Source organism: Pithys albifrons, chromosome 3 (genome assembly GCF_047495875.1).
Source record: "Pithys albifrons albifrons isolate INPA30051 chromosome 3, PitAlb_v1, whole genome shotgun sequence".
Lineage (NCBI taxonomy): Eukaryota > Metazoa > Chordata > Aves > Passeriformes > Thamnophilidae > Pithys > Pithys albifrons.
In genome coordinates, this window is record NC_092460.1 from 101571573 (window position 1) to 101593875 (window position 22303).

The 22303-nt window shown below is 42.4% G+C and overlaps 1 protein-coding gene across 1 annotated transcript in view; it reads right to left on the bottom strand.

Annotated features, from left to right (window-relative positions):
- Positions 1 to 22303, bottom strand: part of GOLGB1 (golgin B1) — a 36248-nt gene that overhangs the window by 7284 nt on the left and 6661 nt on the right. Inside the window, exons 6-15 of the mRNA XM_071552932.1 lie at positions 19327 to 19479; positions 17584 to 17706; positions 17046 to 17159; positions 14975 to 15386; positions 14253 to 14344; positions 13852 to 13948; positions 12252 to 12325; positions 5106 to 10129; positions 2359 to 4309; positions 1011 to 1189 (exon numbers count right to left, since the gene is read on the bottom strand). Coding sequence (XP_071409033.1) covers positions 1011 to 1189; positions 2359 to 4309; positions 5106 to 10129; positions 12252 to 12325; positions 13852 to 13948; positions 14253 to 14344; positions 14975 to 15386; positions 17046 to 17159; positions 17584 to 17706; positions 19327 to 19479 — 8219 coding nt within the window. The remainder of the gene's footprint in view (positions 1 to 1010; positions 1190 to 2358; positions 4310 to 5105; positions 10130 to 12251; positions 12326 to 13851; positions 13949 to 14252; positions 14345 to 14974; positions 15387 to 17045; positions 17160 to 17583; positions 17707 to 19326; positions 19480 to 22303) is intronic.

Below are 22303 nucleotides of genomic sequence, written 5' to 3' on the forward strand. Positions count from 1 at the left end.
TGAGCTGAGAATGATTCCACTTAAGTACAGGAACCTTAAAAGCAGGAAGTTTTCTGTACTTGGCTCAACCCTGCAGAATGTTCCATGCTCACACTTTTGGTGCTCCTAGATGTTATTTTGGTTTTGCTGTACAGAGTTTGGTCAAGCAAGTTGTGACAATGCCACTTGTCCCCATCACATTATCCCTGTGTGGTCACATGTGCACCCCTGATCCACCACACCAACCTGAGGCCTTCACTTCATGTACAGTGTAACAGCTACACAGGAAATTTATATCCTATTCTTTTGTCAGGAGATAAATAAAACTTGTAAGATGCTTCAAACTTTATGAGAACTGAAGTGTTTTAGCTTGAGGGTCAGACTGGGGGCAGGGAGAAGGGAAAGAAGAACCACCAGTTTTTGTATCATTCTAGACAAAAATAAGCCATAGATCTTTCCACAAAAAAATGCCACCCCTTTCATTCAGGCATTCTTAAATGGATCTCTGAGGTACCTGACAGGATTTCCACCCATTTTGAGAACAGAGTATATTTGTCTGACTGGTTTTACTCCAGTTGGAGAAGACAATTTTACTAGACTTGAATTACAGACTTGTTTAAAACAAAGAAGATGGAGCAAGTGAAATAAAGGATTAGACAGCCATACAAAATGAATATTTTCTAAACTATGACATCAGTGGGATAATAAACAGTGTTCAGCAGCAGCTTGGAATGAAGAGTTCTGTAATTATATACATGAGTTCCAATAGAAGAAACAGCCCAAGTTTCCTCTCCAGCAGTTAACACTGACCATCACTGGATGAAGTAAATAAAAACTAAAAAGTCATTGATCTATTTCACACAGGCATTGTCCTCCAAGCTGCTGGGCTGTAATCCTGAGGCTGAAGGTGGATGAGGGAAAGGTGTGCCCAGTCCTGGCCTGGGCAGTGACGCGGTGGCACCTGGCACAGCCCAGGCTGAGGCTCCCAGCACTCTCTTTGCTCCTTGAGTGAAACAAACAGACAAACTCACCTGAGCTGCTGGAGCTCCTGCTGGCAGACAACTCCTTCTTGCTTCAGCTGCTCCTGCAGACGAAGCTGTTTGTCTGCCTCTTGCTGCCACTCCTGCAGTTGTGACTTCAGGCGAGAATTCTCAGCGGCTTCCACCCCAACCAGGATGTATTGCTGCTGCAGATTCTTCAGTTCTCTTACCTGGAATGAAAGGGAGACAACAGGGTGTGACAGCTGAGCCAGCAGCTAGGTTTATTCCTTACAAGTGTTTAAGAGCATTTCTCATTGTGACATCTGGAGTTAAAACAGGTCACATTCAGATGACAGAAAAACTAGAAACTTGAATCAGCAAGTACAGCAGTGTACTGAAAACTGCTCAGAAAAAAACCTCTCAGAGAATTCTATTGTTAATGAGAGTAGTGAGTCTTGAGCACTCCCATGAAGATCTGACACGCATTAACAAAAAGACTCCAGGCTACAATATTAATTCTCTTATTAGATGACAACAAAGTGAGACAGATGGAGCTGGTTAAGCATAACTCTTGAAGTTAGTATTTACTATAAATCAGGGAACTTGGCTCTCAATTCCAGTCAGGTTGGAATTAGAAATAAGTTGTCATTACACATCCATCACTGCAATTGGTTTCTGAAGATGAGAAGATGTGACGGACTCAGGGGGCAGGGAAGTACTTATTAAGTGGCAGTGGGAAGTGACAGTCAGAAGAGGAGGTTAAGCAGGGACACTAATTCCATGATTTCATATTTTAAACCAAGCTAACAAGAGAAACCACTCTGTGAAGTTCACAGTGAAATCACCACTTCCATATGTCAGAGAAAATAACATAGATGGCCCATACCAAATCCATGGGATGATGTGATAGAGCATGCCCACAAATGCTGAGGTCATTGGCAGGCAACTCCATTACCTTCGAAAAGTCATGAAGACTGGAAAGAAAGCAAATGCCATCCCTATTGACTAGAAGAGCAAGAAAGAGAAACTGGGGAACTGCAGCCTCATCTCCACCCCTGGGAAGGTAAGGGAGCAAGAATTCTGAAAACCGTTTCCAGATACATGAGAAAACAGGTTGGCCAGAGAAGTTGTGGAATATCCACCAATGAGATATTCAAAATCCAACTGGACATTGTCCAGGACAACCTATTCCAGCTGACCTTGTTTGTGCAGGGAGGGGTCGGACTAGAAGATCTACAGAAGACCCTTTCAACCTCAAGTATTCTACGATTTTGTGAAGACAATGATCTATGTGTTACATCTCAATTACCAGATCCAAGTGTGCTGAATTCTAAGACCAGAAGATCCAAACCTCCCATGGTGTTTTAAGTCAGAGCAGAAAGAGAGAACAAGGACTTACTACTCTATCTCTGTCATTCTGCAAGGAGGACAGAGCCTTCTTCAGACTCTGCACTTCCGAGGGAGTGGTAGAAGTGCTCCCTTCTGCTTGTTGTTTCATTTCTTCAACCTTTCGTGTTTTGTCCAGTTCATTCAGCAGACGGTCTCGCTCATTCTGCAGACTTGCCATAGCCTTGGAGAAAGATTTGATTTGGCTGGAAGAGCCTTCCAGTTCTGAAGACAAACGAAGAAGCTCATCATCTTTGGCTCTGAGCTGCTCTTTAAGTCTCTCAATCTGGGCCAAGGAACCTCTTTCTTCAATGGTTTTCTGCAATTCTATCAGCTCAGACCTCACTGTATCTCGGTCCGTGGCAGTGGAATGTTGCTCCTCTTGTAGCTGAGCCATCTGTTTCTGAAGATCCTGCACAAGGCTCTTTTGTTCCTCTAAGTCTGCAGAGTATTTCTGCTTCAAAACATGAAGCTCTTCATTGGCCTGGTCCCGGCTATCCTGAAGAGAGCTCATGGACCTCCCAAAAGACTGAATTTGAGCTCTGAGGTCTTTGTTTTCATCTGTGACTGCAAGCAATTTCTGTTCCATTTCCATCAAGTCCCGTGCCAACTCTGCTACTCTCTCCTCTGCTGTCTCTGTTTCATTCCGCATTATCCCTGCGTCATGATGCAGGTGTTTCAATTCCTTCCGAAGCCTGTCCTCAGCCTCTCCCACTCTCTTGGCTGCATCTCTTTGAACACATTCTAGTTCTCCCTCAAGTTCAGTTATTCTTTTCTGGGAGAGGGAAAGCTTATGACTCAATTCTTGTGCCTCTTCCTCACGGGCCTTCAGTTCTGCCTGACACTCCACGACGGAACTCCCCTCACATAATGCTGCCATCTCACTCTGCACCCAGGACAGAGAGGACCTAAGGGTGTCAATCTCTTGAGACATACTGGCTTTATCCTCTCTCAAGGCTTCTATGGACTTCCTGAGACTGACCTGGGTATGCTCAGACTCTTTCAGCTGTGTTTCTATGGCTGCCTTCTCACTTTGCAGAGTGTGGATCTGCTGAAGCTGTGTTTTGAGAAGTTGCTTCTGTTGGGAGTCCTTTATTGAAATCACTTGGTTCAGGTCTTCTCTGTATCGCACCAGCTCTGCATTCAGCTTGGCATTCTCAGAGTTGAGGTCATCCATCCGGCTATGGAAACTTCTCATTTCTTCCTTGAGTTTGTTGTTTTCAGCAGCAGCCTCTTGAATTAGCTGGTCTTTTTCCAATATTACAGCAAGATGACGTTCCTCAAGCTGCTCGTAGTCCCTCAGGATGCGGTCTCGGTCATCCTGCAGAGATGACATGGACTTGGTGAAGGAGTCCAGTTGTGCCTTCTGCTGCTTACTTTCTTCTCTGCTTATCTTCATCTTTTCAGTGAGATGATCAAGTTTGTCAAGAAATTTGTTCTTTTCACTTTCCAAGGCTTTTTTATCTTCTTCCTCCTTACTTAGCCTATGCTCCAACTCTTTAATCTCTTCGGAATGTTGCTGCTGTAATTCAGATAGAGCAGCCAGCACTGCTTCTTCTTTGGCAGACAGCAAACTAATGATCTTTTGATCTTTGGCACTAGTTTCTTCATGCAGCTTATTTGTTAGGTCCTTGGAAGCCTGCAGATCAGCTTCAAGCTGCTCACAGGTGAATTTATAATTCTGGATACTGGTCTCTTGTTGCTTGACCACACTCCCCAGCTCTTCCCTGGCCAGCTCACATTTGGTGAAGGAATTCTGTAAGTCAGCCAGATGGTCTCTCAGGCTGCTGATTTCTGACTCCAGTTCCTGCTGTTCATTCTGAGACTTGCTGAGCAGTTCCTGAGATACTTCAAGCTGAGTCAAAAGCTCTTTTTTTTCCTCCTGCAATATTTCACATGTCTTTTGATGATGCTGAATCTCCTTTCTGCAGTCAGACTCCAAATCCTTCTTGCTGCGTTCCAGACTGAAAAGACAAAAGATAAAGTTGGTCAAAAATCCATGAAGTATCCTCAGTATCCAAATGCACAGCAACACTGGCTTTTTACTAATTTAGAGAAGTTAGTTTTCCTTTACGAAAGTGAACTGGAAATATCCCTCAATTTGACATGCAAGGCATCTTTTAAAGTTCTGACTGAACTACTGTCTGAAGGAGGTGGTGCCAGAGGAATATATTTTTTTTTAGTTGTTCATATCAATACTTAAAAATGAAGGTGCTTAAACATTGAATGTTATCACCTCCTTTTCATTACAATCCTCATCTATGAAGGTAACAGTAAAAGCAAAACACCCTCCCTAACGAAACTGTGTTTTTCATACCTTTGATGTCCATTTCATATTCCAGCATGCAAAAATACAGCATAGAAACTTTATAGAAGAATTCTACTCAGCTAAGAACAGTTTAGTTTGGAATTTTGGAAATTCACAGATGCAGATTTTGGTATGTTTCTCTAACTCCACTTTTCTCTCAAGATTTATTTTGGGATGAAACTGGAATTATATATCTCAATGCTCTCTTGACCTCTCAATACAACAACTCCATGCAAAACAAACTCTTTCAAATATCAGATTATGCAAGACTCTAGATAGTACTCAGATGGTGAGTGCTTGTCACAGAGAATAGATTTAACACAGGTACCCTAATGATGCAAAGAAGGAATATTTTAGGCTGCTCATCTTCCTGTGTCCCTGTGCAGACAACAAATACCTAGTTGCCTTTTCCTGATATCCAGCCTAAACCTTCCCTGACACAGCTTCTTTACCTGGATATATGAGTCTGGAGCTCTTCCACATGTATGGCCATCTGCTTCATCTGGTCCTTTAGCACAACACAAGTTTCCTCTTTTGAACGCATTTCTTCCTCTTTCTTCTGAATAGTTTCAGTGAATTTCTTCTCCCACGTTTTTGATTCATCTATCACTCTGTCCCTGTCATCCTGAAGGGAAGACATGCTCTTGGTGAAGGCTGCAAGCTGGGCAAGTGTTTTGTTTAGACTGCCTTCCAGTTGCTTGGTTTCCTGATCCTTTGTCTTCAAGGAGCCTTGCAGATCACCAAGAGCTGTTTCCATATGGTCTTTCTCTCTCTGCAAAGCTGCCAGCTTTTCTTCCATGTTTTTGATTTCCTTCGAGTGCTTGTCTTTTTCCTGTTCCAGCCTTCTCTCAAAGTCCTCATCCTTTTTCTTCATTTGAATTTTAATATTCTCTTTGTTTGCCTGCAACTCTTCTTTCACTTTGACACTCTCTGCCAGAACTCTTGCTGCCTCACTCTGTGTGTCATCCAGCACTACTCTGCAGAGAGCAAGCTCTGCCTGGGCTTTCTTGGTGTCTTCAACTGCTTTAGCTGAAGTCTCTTTGGCCACTTCTACCTCTTTCTGAGTCTTACTCTGCAGAAATTCCAGAGCTTTAACAGTTCTTTCTAAACTACTGTTCTTTTCCTGGCTCTTAATACAGTCCTTTTGCAGCTGCTTAATTTCCTGCTGTTTCTGTTTCAGCAGTTCTTGAAGCTCCTTCACATGCATGCTGTTCTCTCCCCTCCAATTGCATTTCAGCTTTTCTACAAATTCCTTTTGCTTTTCTGAACTTTCTTTGCTTTTCTCCTTTGCCATTTGACTTTTCTCCTCCTCCAGTTCGCACATCAGTCTCTGCAAACTCTGAAGCTCCTGTTTCAATTGATCATTTTTGATCTGGAAGTCTGTTGCATCTTGCTGATAGTTTCCAATACTCCCGTTAAGTTCTGCCAGTTGATTCATGAGCCTTTCTTCCAAGTCATCCTTCTCAGCCTCTAGTGCATCCTTCAGCTCTGTCATCCTGATGAGGTCGTCTGTGGCTTTTTGGACCATTTGCTCCATCTTTGCTACTGTAGCCTGCAGAGCATTCACTTCATGGACCTTCTCTTCCATCTGGCACTCTAAAGCCCTTTTCTCATCTGCTAAAGTCTCTACAAACCCGTGGATGTCACTCAGCTGTTGCTCTGAAGCCTTTCTATTATTCTCTAGCTCTGTGATTCGCTTGGTGAGCTCAGTGATTTGCTGTCTGTAGGGGCCAGGATCCTCAGAAGGGCTCCCACCTTCAAATGCCTCTTGTTCCAGCTCTGCAGGAGGAGACTCTACTTTAAAAGTTACGTCTGCTTGATTTTCAGACCTTTGCAGTGGTGCTGGTGTGGAAACTTCTTCATTTATTTCTTCCTCTGTTGTCTTCTGAGCAACAGACCTGTCTACACATTCTCCGCCTTCCTTCAGTTTAGATTCTGTTAGCTGCAAAAGACACTTTAAGTCTGCGATCTCTTGATTAAGAGACTCCTTTTCAGCCATTACTGTCTCAAGCTGCACAGAAAGAGACTGGTGTTCCATCCTACAGCACTCCAGATCTTCTTTCAGGCCAGTGTTTGTAAAGACCTCACCAGTCCTGGGTAGCTCTCCATCCCTAAAATGCATCTCTGCTCTGAGCCTCTCATTCTCCTCTTCTAGTTCCAGGATTTTTTGTTGCTTTGATTTTGCAAATTTCCTCATTTTCTCCTTCATGCCATCAATTTCCTGCCCAGCCTCCTGTAGCTGCTTATCTGTTTCCTCCTTTTTTGCTTCAGCACTTTTCAGCTTAATGAAAATTTCCTGCTTTTCCTGCCTAACAGTTTCCAACACACGCTGAATCCGCTCGGCCTCATTGCTCACATTCTCATAGGACTGCAGCAGAGTTTCATACTCTCCCTGAAGCTCCTTGTATTTCTCCTGCCACTCAGAACTTTCAGTAGCTTGAGAGCACTTCAACGATTCCATCTCCTTCTCCAGCTTCTCCTTCTCTAGAACAACTCTATCCAGAGTAAGCTTTAGGTTTTTACAGCATCCATCAAGATTCTGATTTTCAATAAGGACTTTATCAACTTCTGCAGTAAGTTTGTCTCTCTCTCTAGTGAGGCACGTTAACTTTTCTGTTAAAGTATCTGTTTCTTTAACATGGACACATATTTGGCTTTCCATGTTTGTCAGCTTAACAGAAAGACTGTCAATAGTAGTTTTAGCATTAGCCAGCTCCTGTTTTAGAGATTTGCTCTCCTTTAGTGCCTCTTTTCTAGAGATAAGTGCAGCTTGCAACTTTCTCTGCATTTGATTCTTCTGCTTAGCTGCTTCTTCACTGTCCTCTTGCTTCTCCTGAATTCCCAGCAATTCTGTTTGCAGTTGCTTGCTTTGTTCCTCATGCACCTGAGCCTGAGCTTCCAACTGACTACACAGTCTTTTGACTGAGTTTTCTTTTTCCAGCAACTGTGCCTGCACATTATTGAGAGCTTCACTTTTCTCCTTTAACTGCAAGTTAAGAAATTCCATTTCTTCATCCTTTTGGTGTACGAGGGTTTTCAAGTCTTCCAGACTGGTCTCTTTGGAAATTTTTGCTTGACTCTCCTCCAATTCCATCTGAAGACTCGCTGCCTTAGCCTCAGCTTGGTCAGAGGTTCTCTTCAACCCTTCTATCTCCAGAAACAACTGTGCTATGTGCTGTTGCAAATCAAAGACTAATTCTGATTTGCAAGCAAGTTCACTTTGCATATGGCTGATGTTACATTCCAATTCCTCTTTATCCCTCTGCAGTTTTTCAAGGTGGTTTTTAAACTGTTCCTCAGAAACATGTGCGACTTGTACAAGCTTGTTACTTGTATCTTCTTCTTCCACGCATGAAGAACCCAATTCAACTTGATTCCCAAGAACACCCTCTGCAGATCCTTTCTGTTCTTGGAGTTTTCTGAGCTGAGCTTGGATGCTCTCCTTCTCTTTGCTTTGCTGATCAAATTGTTCTTGTAGGATGTTGTAATCACCCTTCTGCTGTTTCAGCTGTTCTCTGTGATGCCTGTCTTTTTCTTGAGCCTTTTTTATAGTGTCTTTGCGAGATGCCAGGGCTTCCTGAAGTTTTTTTTGAAGCTGTTCTTTTTCTTGTTCCAGAACTGAAATCCTTTCTTTTAGGACAGACTTTTGGTTTTCTTCCAGATTTGCAGCTGTTGAGCTATGTTTTTCTTTTTCTTCATAATCTTCTGGGGTTTCACTGGTTTCAGTTACTTTGTCAGCAATTGTCTGATGCTCAGCGACTTCATCTTTAATTGAAACAGTGTTGGCCTTATCTTGCAAGCTTTGCCTCATTTCCTCAATCACTGCCTGCAGTTCTGCTTCAGCAGTTTCTTTATCCTGCAGGTTCTTCCGGATGCTCTGCAACTCTGATTCCTTTTCAGAAAGCAGGTGAGTTAGATACTCCTCACTGGGCTGGTTTTCAAGATTCACTTCTCTGCTCATTACACTTCTCTCATTTTCTTCCCTTGCAGCTGCCTGAGCAACTGAGGTTGCCGATTTTTGTTCTCTGCTCAGTTGTACTAATTCATTCTCCAACTTGCTGACCTTCTTCAGAAGCTCCTTCCTGTTCACAAGTGCTGCCTGCAGCTTCCGCTTTACTTGCTCATTTTCTTTTCTTAGAAGTTCGACTTGATTTACTAATTCTTCACTTTCTTTTTTCACTGTTTCTGCCTCATTCTGCTGCTCAGCTGCCTCACATTTCAGACATGTATCTTTTGCTTGTATCTTTTGGTCTTTTTCTTCCTGGGCTTTTAGTAACAGACTTGTCTGCTCTTTAAGACTCTTCAGCTCATTCTCTAGAGAAAATTTCTCTTCATTCAGCAGGACTATTTTCTCAGACATGCTAACACTGAACTCTGTCATCTGTTGGTCCTTCTTCAACAAGGCTTGTTGCAGGCTCTCTATAGACCTGGTGTGCTCAGCAACAAGCTGTTCCAGGCTTGCTGCTTTGAGCCCCTTTGAGGCTAACTCATGGGAAAGCTCTTCCATCTCTGCTGTATTCTTCCTCAAAAGTTGTTCTAGATCAAGCACTTCATGTTCCTTCATCTCAATCTGGCTTCTCAGATCCTTTAGTTGTATGTCCTGGTCAGAAAGCTGAAGTTGTGCTTCATCCAAGTCTTTCTGCAAAGCTTCAATTTTTATATCCTTGGATTTAAATTCATTTTTAAGGCTCTCAATTTGTTCTCTTAGGAGACTGCTTTGACTGTCTGACAGTCTCTGCTTTTCTGAAAGAGCTAGATCTTCCTCAAGTTGCTTCACCTGCTGTTTCAGTTCTGTTATGGTAGAAAGTTCCTTGACCTGACGCATAAGCTGATCTTGGTCTTCAGACAAAACACAAAAGGTACTGTTAGAATCTTCTATTTTTTTTCTGTATTCCTCAGCTAACTGGTTTAGCCTATTTATTTCTGCAGTTTTTTCTCCTACATCTTTCTTAAAGGATTCCTCTGATTTCTGCAGAATTATTTGCAGTTCTGTAATTTGGTTTTGTAACTTTATCACTTCTTCAGATTGAGAGGTGCCAGGCTCTGGATCTGCTGCAGAGACTCCCTGCATTGTCCCCACCTCACCCCTGCAGGAGACAGGGCTCCCCTGGGGCTCTGTCTGGAGTCTGTTTTCCTGAAACAGGCCAATTTGCTGCGTTTCTCTTTCTCTCTGTAATGAGCTACTGCCCAACTCATTCTGTGTATCTGAAGCCTTCTGCTCTTCCCTCTCCAGACACTGTATCTGAGAATTCTCTTCCAGCTGGTTTGCTTCTGTTTGGCTGCCTGTAGAAGTCTGGCTAGTAGAGCCTTTCAGCTGACTTTTCAGAAGATTTATTTCTTCCTGGGCTTCTTTCAATTCCAGCAGCAAAACTGACAGCTCCTTCTGTTTCTCTGCAGCAATATATTCCAGAATTCCATGTGAACAACTCTCCTCAGTAAGCTGCTTGCTTCCATTGGGAGAACTATCTGTTCTTGCCTGCAAGAAAATAGCAAGTGTCAATTATCCTTTGAATCTCGGGAATGGACCACACTTGGAAGTATCTGCTTTCCACATTTTGTAGCTTAAGGATGCCCTCTCTTGAGCTGGTATCTGCAATAAATAGAAACCTCACTAAAAACAAGGGGAATCTGCCTTGGCAGCAGGGTGTGGACTAGATGATGTCCAGAGGTCCCTTCCAACCCCAACTATTCTGTGATTATGTGACTCCCCAGGTCACTTCTGCTCCTTTCCATTTCTGAAGTTGCAGCATGAAAGATTCTGTCTTCAGGATCAGACCATAAGGGCAACTACCTATTCCATTTTTCCTCTTTTTCTCTTGATTACAAGATAGTATGACTCTAAAATGTTTAAGTTCTGTTGTGATTCTCACAAGCCCTCTAGTGTACTTATCCAGCCACATTTTCCAGGCTTTGAAAATTCTCTCTGTCCATTTAACACGGCAAATAAACAGGATAGAAGCCCATATTCCAATCTGTGTCCACGTCTACAGTGAAAGCACTAGACAAAGCACCTGGAACAAAGTGCTTGGCTTTTTCCAAAGAACTATCCTAAGGTTTCCTCCCATCCCCAGAAACAGATTACAAAAGAAAAGCAGTCACAAATCCTCCCAAAAATTGTGGATCAGCAGCCCACCAATAAGCCAACAAGCCACGCTGTAAAGGCAGTTCAGCGATTTGGAGGGGAACCACTGAAGGAAAGATGCTCTTAAAGGCTATTGCAGGGATGCAACAACCCCTTTAGGTTACAGAATGTTAAAAAAATCAAATCTTCTGGGCTTTTAAATGAAATTAATGTTTTCATGTGCCTTTCAGTGCTTGCCGTTTGCTGCTCCAGCAGATAAAGAACCAGGAGTCTTCCCAAGAAAGTTACACCAGGCTCCACCACACAGACAAACCAAGCACTCCAGAACATTCTCTTAAGTCCCCAACTTCTCTGCCAAATGGAACAGAACTCGACAGGCTGGAAAGGGAGAGGGGATTTTGCTGTTTCACAGACATGGACTCTTTTTGCCCAAAGATGCTAATAAATCCCAGGAATTTGGTTAATTTGCTGCTGACAGCCATACAAGAACTAAGACGTCATCTACTAATTTCTCCATTCTGAAAAGTCCATTTATAAGTTACCATACATATAAAATGCACAGTGATATTTCTAGCCAGCTCCCAACACTCGTCTTTCACCACAGCAAACAACTGGCACCATCAGTGGGAAAAGGTCTCAACTAGAGAACAAAGAAATGACGAGTCAGAACTAAAGGATCTCAAAAAAAATCCCTGCTCCCTCCCACCCTAAAAAATTGCAAGTAAAAAACCACAACCCAACAATGGGAAGACTTGAAACAAAATTAATCCTCAAAATTAACATTTGTTGTAACTACATGATCTCCAGCCCCCAGTTCTGGAGCACTTTGCCTTTGCACGCAGAGCTGGCTGCACAGAGCCCAGACCTTGCTCTAAGCTAAAAACCCATTCCACAGCAAATCCTCAGCACAGGGACACAGAGCCTGTCATCTCCCTCTCTGGGCTGAGTGTGAAGCCAAGCAGCAGGTCCCTGATCCTGTGCTTTTCTCAACAATAGCCTGACTGCAGCTGGACCCACAGCTGCGCCCGTGGCTGTACCCACAGCTGTCCAAAGCGGGAGGTGACAAGGCCAGTGCCCACCACATTCCCACTTCATGAGCACATACCTCTCCCCAGTTAGTCTGCCAGAAGCCCATCAGGGCAGTGGGAATGGACAGGGCTGGTTTAAAAGGCACCCTACAATGACAGCTAAGCCTTTGGAATTGTGTTTGCAGAGACCTGCCTCAGTTTAGCCCATGGTTTTGCTGAAGAACTAACTCACAAGAGGCAGAAAATAGCACAAATATGGATTGGCTGGATGAAGGACACAAGAATTCCACACAGCTGGCAAAGGGAAACAGTCTGATACAAACATAGTGCAAGCAGTATTTGGAAGCTATTTCTGCCTTCCATCATTAATCCAGCTAATAATAACCTTCCAAAGAGGATTGATAAAAAAGGCCACGACAGCTTAGCTGGTTTTAAGTCAGTCCTTGACCTGTTTTAGTTTCAGTTTACTTCAGCTGCTTAATCATTACCTGTTTAGCATCTTCTGTGACAATCACAGCTTCCTGCTGAGGCTCCTGGAGAACAAGTTGCAAATGTGGTATTTCTGAAACATTCCAACACAAAAAATTTCTTTGAAAATTAAGACTGTGCCTCAGACAGTAACATGATACTATTCCAGAAGCTTTAGAGAAAGGACATGTGGCTGATAATAACACTTATGTAGTGAATATATAAAACTGTCACTGGATAATGTGGCTTAGTCTTTTTTAGAGGCAAATCACCAAAACAACGTGCTGTTTTAAGCACCTTTTAGATAAGAAAAGTTCTTGTCGTACAAAGTAGAAAAAGATAAAGTCAATGTTCTCTCAGGTAGCAGGAAGAGAGACCCTCAGTCACTCAAAGAGCTGCCTCAAGAAAAGTTCAAGGAATCCACATGTATGTAGAGAGTGACAGATATTCTTGTATAATGCACTGCTAAACCCATGGAAATGAAATGACTGTACAACAATTTCAAGAACCTTTATATTTCAAACACTGATAGTTATTTGAAAGCATTTGTTGAGGTCTGCTTGAAAATTACCAGAAATTGCAAAATATAAGGTAACTATAATTCCTATTATAATATAAATCCTTATTCAATCTGTTTGAGGAATGGGCAGTTTTAGGCAGCTCACCCTAAATAAGACTAACAAATTAGAAAGTCATCACAAGATGAAGAGGAGTAACAGAGTACTGAGAACCTACAAAGCAGGCTTGAAAAAGCAGGCAGAACTTTCAAAGCAGGCTTCAAAGATGAGAATTTTTTATATGTTTCATTTAATATTTTGGTGGGGAGGTTTTAAGAATTTATATCTCCCAGTGTTTAAAAGCTGAAAAAAATGCCAGTAACCAAGTGTTTCACACATCCACTGAAAACAGAATTACCATAAAAAAAGGCTTGTTTTGAAATAAGTGAGCAGCTAAACATGCACTGGAAAGATGTTTTAAGTAACACAACAACGAAGTTCAGAGTCATTGCATTTTTCAGGTGGAATTCCTTTCAGCAGAGGAAGGAGCTGCTTTTTAAGAAAGCTGATGAAAGTTTTCCAGGTGCACTTTGGATATACTCAATTGTAACTCAGGGCATGGTATCAGATTAAAAGCTGGATTTCTGTGTCAACATGTGCTCAATGTCTACAGGGAAACCAGTAGTTATAGGTGATTATTCCTTGTCTTAGGACAAGGTTTTATCTTTGAATGACAGGAAGCAAAAGGAATCTATTTCTGCAAAAATCAAGACAGTCCACTACCACAGTGCAGCAGACCCTAAAGCAAACACTTGAGGCAACCCATGGTTTTACAGTATAATTCTGACAGATGATATTGCTGCCACCAGTCTGCATGCCCAGACACTCAAAACCAATTTCATTGCCTGGGTTTTTTCATATGTGGCACATGTACAGGCCCTTTACTGTTTCAGTAAAAGCCATCAAAAGTAACACCCCCAGAAGTACCACCTGCAGAGTGTCAGCATTTTGTACAAGGGGCAAGCTACTACTTCACTTATGTATCTTATGTTGCACAATCTCATTCTAGAATAATTCTTAAATATTTTAATAATACTAAAATAGGTAAGGTAATCATAACTACCTTCAGTCTTCTGTCTTTCCAAGTTTTCTGTGGGTAGGAATGAAGTCTCATTCTGATCTTTCTGATCTATTATTTTTTCCTGTGAAGTTGATTCATCCTGTTTAAACACAGCATGGGGGGAGAAAGGTAAATTTCAACATAGTCTATAAAAACACATCAGTCTTTGCTGTTTCAGTTACCCTTTAAAAATAAATCAAGTGGCAACTTTCAAATAGTTCAAAATAATTCCTACTTCTTTCTCAGTGTTTAATAATCACAATACATCTGGCCCATCAGCTGAGAAAACCAAGAAAAGCCTTCTCAAGCAATACATTATAAAAAAAGAATTCCAGAAATTTCATTTGGTTTCAGTTCCTCAACACATGGGAAAATTTAACAAGAATCATAGGAAAATATCAAACCTGCTGCTTGAGTTCAGAGACTTGCATGTCTAACTGGGATTTCACCTCATTCTGACAGCAGACAAATTCTTTGTATTTCTGTAGAAGTTCATCTGAAGAAAGAGAAAAAGAGGAGTTAAGGTGTCTTCTTGTCTTTTTTGCTGAACTACATCCAAGTTACACACATGAACAATAGTTTATGAGATCCCTTGTCTCTTACTCACTGCTTCAGTTTTGGGCCATAAAGGAGCAGGAGGAAAACCAATTGGAAATAAGAGGCAAGATCAATATTATTAGTTTTAATACAGGTCTATGGAGGAAATTGTACTGTCTGCTTTTCTTGGTTATTTTACTTATAATTTCAGTAGAAATTCAGACTCCAGAGAATGTGGCACACCTAAAAATACTTACATAAGTTGATGGAAAAAATCCAGCAAGTTAACACAATTTACTAAAAAATACACCTGGGTCAAGAAATCCATAAGCCTTAAAAGATGAGAGGCTGGGACAGTACCCAAGCAAAGCACTGTATTTGCTGCCCTACTCTTCTGCTCCTCCTCTTGCAGCTGCCAAGGACAGAACAGTGGCATTGCACCAGACCCCAAGGTTTGAAGCAGCACCACAAGTCTTACACTCCTGTGCAATTAGGAATTGTTATACCAAGCCATTCCTATGAGCTTTATGAAAACAAAGCCAAAGAGAAGGCAACCCAATGATGCTCAGGCTCCTGAGAACCTGCTCACCTTGTGCTCTGGGTGTAGCAGCTCCGTGTTCCGCAGACGACACCAGGAGCTGTCCAAGGTCCTGCTTCAGCTCTTCATTTTCAGCCACGAGGGCAGCGCGGCCACGCTGCAGCTCCTGCTCAGCCTCCATCAGACAATTGATCTGCTGCTTTTTCTCTTCCATCTCCAGCCTGTGTTCCTGCTTCAGGTCTTTATACTTCACCACTAGTTCAGCATGTGCCCTTCTTGCCTCCTCCAGCTGTTCTGAGAGGCGCTGCACCTCCTCCTGCAAGCAGTGGGAAGACAGCTTCCTCTCAGCTAGTTCCAGCTCCATCTTCTCCCTGAGATCCCGAGACTCTTGTTTCTCCACATCTAGCATATTCCTCACAGAGCTTAGATCCATTTCCATCTTCTGGCACTGATCTAGGAGTGTCTGTAAAGTGATAAAGTAATTTATCTCTCAACTCATGCAGTACCTTGACAAAGCAAAGTACCAGAATTATATTTTAAGATTTCCATTGAATCCTTTTAAAACATACAAGTAGCAGAAAGCAGGAGACAAATACGTCAGAAATCTGTATTTGTTGGAAAGAAACTGCCCTACTATTTGAAAATTGCAATAACGCAATGCTGGGAGAAGCAACTCATCATTTTGGCAAAGAAAAGGTAAGTCTTGATTTAGGGAAGGGAAATTCAGACAAAAGAAGCAATAGAACACTGGCCATGAGCTCTCATTCAGAAGAAAGCAAGCCTCCCAAAAGAGGAAAGAACGGAACAACTACAGAGTGAAAATAAAAACACAGAACAAAAGTGTGTATATGAAAGGGGAATGCTGAAATATGAACCTGGAGGTAACAAATGGAGTGCTCTACACAGTGCTCAGTGCTTTAAGAAAGATCTCAGAAGGCTGGTCAACACTGGCCAGAGATTTAAGTTGACCAAGAAACAGAAACAGACCTTACACTTGCCCAAACTCCTCTTGTCAAACTTCCTCATCCTGGACCTGCAGTCAGAGTAGCTAATTTTGGGAGGAGTCTGCTGAGGAGCTCCTTTCAATTTATGGGTAGGAAGAGAAGCTTCAGACACATGGCCTCAAGTTGGTATGTATACCAAGCCTCCTTTGGATGCCAGAATGTGCATGAGGAAAGTCAAAGACACTGAGGAGGACTCGGGGGACCCCAACAACCAATGTCACGAAGATATCCATGCCACCACCCCATGAAACACCCTGCTGAACAATGCACATGGCAGTGAGGACAAGCCAGCTCACTGAGGTTCTTCACCTCTTTCTGGTAATAAGAGGACCCACTGCTGTGCCTGGCCGGGACACACAGGACAAGAAAATACACGGGGCCTAAGTGCGTAAAAATGATCAAAGTAAGGTCCAGCACTCGCCTGGCTGGAGATCATGCAGCCTATGAACAGGAGACTGATTCAGTGTAAGTCTCTTCTAAAGGGATAGAGAATTTTCAAAAGTTCAGGTGCTGGAAAAGTGAAAAAAAACTACTCATGCTCTAACTGCAAACCAACCTTTTAAGAGGTTGTGTACTAAACCCTGTCTCGAAGAGCACATGCCTATACATAGTCATATATATGACATATATAGTCATATATGCACAGAAGAGATCTCATCATCTTCATGATCCAAACTGGCACAGTGAGAGCCAATTCCACTCTAGAAGTTCTGTCACCAGATAAGCAAGACATACTGAAGAGTATCTGTTTCTGCTCTGATCTGCCCTGGATATGGCAGCCCAGGAACACTGAGGCTACAGCAGCACTGCATTAGGAACTTCTGCCTTTGGCAAAAGTTTCTGTATTTGGTGCCTTTGAAAGTCCAGTGAGAAGTATGGGTATGGATAGATGCTGTCCCTCTCCACCTGTCCAGAACCTGGGTCAGTAGAGATGGCAGGTGCAGCACCCCATTGATAAGCTGTGCACACAGAACTGCAGCTCTAACACCTGACCTGAGGGAGGCCCCAGATTTCAGGATGGAAACCTGGCACCAGAAACAAGCTAACGTGGCAACCTCCCAGCTGATGCCAAAGCACACACACATGAGAGCAAAGCAATGAAAAGCATGCCCAGGTACCTGGTTTTGTTGTTCAGCAGAGTGTAACTCTTGCTGCAGCAGTTCTACCACCTGAGTTCGTCCCAGCAGAGCTGCTTCCTGCTCCTCAAGCTTTCTCTGGAGTGTGCGCAGGTTCTGTGAAAAATAAAAGGTTATTCCAGAACTGGGGAGGCTCACAAAAGACAGGAAGATTCCCTGCTTTCATCCATACACCTGGTTTTCATTACACAGTTACTTTAATAGCCTGAATCAGTTCATCTTTGTTGACACCAACTCTGGAGCCCTGGTCTGTATGAAGAACTCACCACTGCTTCGCAAATAGGGAACTCGAGCACAACGATTTAATACTTTTTTGTAACTGTCTTTTCAACTGGTAGCAAACCAGCAGATTGCAGCTAGGACTCAAAGCCCAAACTAGCATTCCAAAAAACTCCAAACAAATCACCTCTCTTCTCTCCCCTTCTGAGTTACTTTAATGAGAACTGCTCTCTCAGGGTGTCTTCTGGTAAAACTCCTTTTCCTCCTTCTTCCTATGAAAAGATTATTTTATCAAATATACCTGTTGCATCTCTACTTCCAGATCTGACTGGGCCACAATCTTGAGCAATTCAGCTTGATGCTGTTGCACCTGCTTTTCCAGGAGAGCTTCCTTTTCCTGAATCACTTCTTGCAGGAAGCTGAGCTGAAAAAATAAGCCATAAAATAAGAACAACCCAACAAGGTTATGAGTCTGACAGGCACACAGGCTTGCTTTCAACATGCACCAGCATACTATGTGTCTGATGAAGTTTTCAGCTTGACAAGCCAGTATGTCACCTTGGTCAAATGGTATCTTTATCCTAGTAGTATGTGTAGAATAACTGATAATATGTCAGACCCCAGAAAGCAAAAAGCATAGAATTTAATCTACAAATGTATAGAATAATAAAACCTATGACTACTATAGAATTAACAGTTCATAAAGCTCTGGGGGGGTTTTTTTGTGTTGGACATAGCCCAATTCACAGTTCAAAAGCTAAACCTGCAATTTAGAGTACTAACAAAACTATTTCCATGAATAACTACAACATACTGTACCAGCTGTTACATCCTGTGCTAAGCAGCTGCCCTGCACAGCCAAAGCAGAGCACAGACAGTCTGGCAGCTGGAAGAACACTGCCCCAGCTACTGCAAAGCCCAATGCACAACAATAAGGCAGGCAGGGAAGCACCAAAATTCTGACTCAGATGAAGGGACAATGTGCCAATTGCCACCACAGCAATATTGAACACACACAGACTCTGTGATTCCCATCCATAAGTTGAGCCGAGAGTTGGAGAGCCAAGGGGTGGTCAGCAAGAACCCACTCACCTTTCCACAGCCCCATGTGGCCCATATGTAAGTCTGATGGAGGATGGAGATTGACTGTGGACTATCGTGGTTTGAATGAAGTTACCCCAGCACTGAATGCCGCTGTGCCAGACATGCTGGAGCTCCAGTATGAGCTGGAGTCCAAGGTAGCCAAGTGGTGCCACCACGGACATTGCTAATGTGTTCTTGTCCATCCCCAGGCAGCAGAGTGTAGACTGCAGTTTGCTTTTACCTGGAGGGGCGTGCAGTACACCTGGAACCGACTGCCCCAGGGGTGGAAGCACAGTCCTACCCTTTGGCCATGGACTAATTCAGGCTACACTAGAGAAGGGTGAGGCCCCAGAGCACCTGTAATACACTGGTGATATTATTGTATGGGGGGACACAGCAAAGGAAGTTTTCGAAAAAGGAGAGAAAAATCATTCAGATTCTACTCAAAGCTGGTTTTGCCATCAAAAAGAGCAAGGTCAAGGGACCAGCCAAAGACATCCAGTTCCTGGGGGTGAAGTGGCAAGATGGATGACAACAGATTCCACAGAAGTCATCAACAAGATCGTAGCGATGGCTCCACCGACTGACAAGAAGGAAACGCAAGTCCCTTCCAGAGACTGTTTCTCCCTCCTCAGAGCCTGCAGTCCTATTGCCCAAGGGTGAAACCCACTGCTTACCTGTGCAGCATCTTTTGCACCAAGGGTGGTTCTGGCCTGGGGGTAGAGGAGGTACTATGGGGGCAGGTGAAGAGCATTTGGGGATTAGGAAAGACCTGTGGAATACTTGGAGAAGGAACCAAAGGCAGGGAAATGGAGGGACCCAGGTGATTTGAGGAGGAACAAAAATGGAAAAACAGACAGGAAGGGAATTAAAAGCCACTTGTGTAAACATTGTTTATTCTATCATACTGGTGTAAGTGGTGGGGTGGAAACAGTCTGATGAATAGAAAAAACCTCTGTACCTGTGCTGCATACTTGATTTCAGCATCTTTCAGATTCACTTTGGCTTGAGTCAGCTGTTCCTTCAGGTCACGAACAGTCTCCTCTTGCTCACTGAGCTGCTCTTTCAGTACATCCACTTCCTCTCTCCGCTCTTGACTTGTATTTTCACTATTCTGACATTGCAAGAGGAAAGAAGTGGGGACAAGAGAAACAGGAGAAAGGAAACTTGTCAGTATTACTGGTTAATTAAAAAAAATTAACTAGAATGCTACTGCACTCCTGCCTTCTAATCAGATGCTTATTTCTACTAGATTGCTTCATTTCTTAAATTTACATTTCCTGTGTTTCTTTAAATGAAGTTGCCCTATGTTAAGTAACTATTTCCCCTATTTCTCTGTAGATATGCACAAGATACCTTTAATTGGGAAATGTCAAATCACTTGGAACAGCTGTGAAATTGCCTGTGACTGCTTACCATATCAACTAAGGTAGACTAGGTTATTAAACACAATAATTTATGGTATGATCATTTTGATCATCACAGATTTCTCTAATAGCAGAAATGAAAACATTTTTAAATTAGATATAGAAGAATATGCTCCATGTGAGAAAGGGCCAAACATTAAACATTCTAGGACACCACAGCTGTGCTTCAGACCTGAGTGGGGTCCCTGAACCCACAGCTGTGCTTCTCACCTGTGTGAGGCAAGTCCAGCACACCACCTGTTACTGAGCAGGACAAACATCCTCTACATTCTCATCTCAGCACTCCCTGCTACTGCAAACACTCAGTGCTGGGTATTTCATACTGCATATACACAAAATCCATCTTTTCCTTTTTACTTCTGACAGGTATTAAGTCAAAGACCACCAATAACACAGGGATTCTACACAGCATTTATGTAATTTATTAAGGTTTTCAGAAGTCAGTGTGATAAGAATAAGTAGTAAGAATAAATAAGAAGTTACTGTTCCTCAAAAGATGTTTCACCTAGAGAGATGGTCTTTGGCAGTGGGTAGAATAGACAGACAAGAAACCTTGAATTGCACTTAAGTTTAGAAATAGAACAGGACAGAAAAAGAAAGAACAGGAATGCAGGAAGCTCTGAGAAGCCAGGGATATACATAACTTATAATGCTGGGGCAGAGCTGCTGCCAGGGGGCAAGATGGGTGGATTAGTTTTCTTACTTGTAATTAGCTTTCAGGATTGACTTCTATGGTAGAATTTGGAAAAGCTTCTTATAAAGTCCTTGCACTCTGGCCACGACACACAGTGCTGCAACTAAGGACAGTAGCACATCCACAAAGTTCCCACAGCTCAAGCTTTCAAATATCACCTTTTATCAAACTGTGTAAACTCTTATATCTGAACATAGTTTATCTTTACCCACTTTAAAAGTTTAAGAGAAGCCTCAATTGTTCTGTATACAGGTTCTATCTAATAGAAAGAAATAAGCCAATATTCCCATTCTTCTGAAAACAAGGCACTCTGCTAAAACCCCAGAAAGTACCAGTACTAATTAGATATTTAAAATACAGACGTTCCATAGGGCCCACATAATGGATAGGAAAAAACCCAGCCCTTTGCTAATGTTCTAGACTTCAGCACAACATGTAACCCTAATCTAAATTTTTCATCTTCAAATGACAGGGTATCTGTCTAGGAAATAACACCACTACTTAAGATAGCACCTACTTGGGGAAATAGGTGTGAATAAAGGATTCTATAGCTTTTCAGCAGGTCTAACCTTACAAGAAAGAATCTGGAAAGTGCTTTCTGGTTCAAATGCATAATATTGCAGGTAACTGCCCTAATATAATTCCACTCAAACTATGTTCTAACCCAAACTAAATAAGACTCTGGTCCATACCATGTCCACTGGAGACTGTCTCAAGACCTCATTCCTCTAATTAAAATGCCATTTTTCCTAAGGCTAATTTATACTCATCATTCACCTGCACTATGCATTCACTTTAACAGTTCTCCCACTTCCTCAGTGCTCAGCTTCCTGACACAACTGCAGAATGAAATGATGTTTCGTCTCTGACAGTGGTTGACTCAATAACAGAGATATTCAAGTATCTTGTCAGCACAGCTGCCAACACAACAGGAGAAAAGAAAGTCTTATGCTGCTCTTAGAATTCACCTCTCCTGATTCCAAATGAGGAGAACGTGACAAGACTCCACATGAGGCCTTGACAGTCTCAGTACAATAGTTCGAAGGGTAACCACCTTGTATAAAAAGGACTTGGCATCTTTGTAACATCTATGTAACATCTGTATCACACCAATTAACTGATGATAAGCTTTCTCTTATTTTACTTTCTTCAACTGGTAAGTTTGAATTTTGAAGCAAGAACACCCACCAGTCCACACAAAGTAAAGCAGCAGCACAGGGCTGTTACACACACATGCTGCACATGATCAAGCTAAAAAAGAGCCTCAGCAACAGGGGAGCAATGCCAAGTGACAAGCAATGCCAAGGCCTTCACTGGCCTCTGCAGCCAGGAAATGTGGTTCATGGCCTTGCAGTATACAGTGACAGGACACCACAAGTGCTAGACAGTGCACTTGTTAAATTTGGCTTTATTTTTGTATTATGTCATTCCTCAAGATCCTCCAATTCTTCACGTATGAGAACCAGACGACGTTTTACATCGAGAAAGACTCTCAAGTCAGTATCACAAAATGAATGACAACAGCACATTTCTATGATTTTATGATGTTCTCAGTCAAAAACAGTCATCACAAGTCATAGCACCAATCTTCACTTGTCACCTCTCACCTGACAGCTCTTGCACTAACCTTTTCATGTTTCCTTTTGTATTACAATTTTTTTTCAGTGCTGAAATAACCTTCATCTTCTCTCACTTCATGAAAACCATCTGATGTCTTGCATTCTCTTTGGACTTCTGTCCCATTTCTATTGCTTAATATAACTAACTTTTTCAAAAAAACTATATGGCCAGCAGAACAGCACTAAATTTTCAAAAAT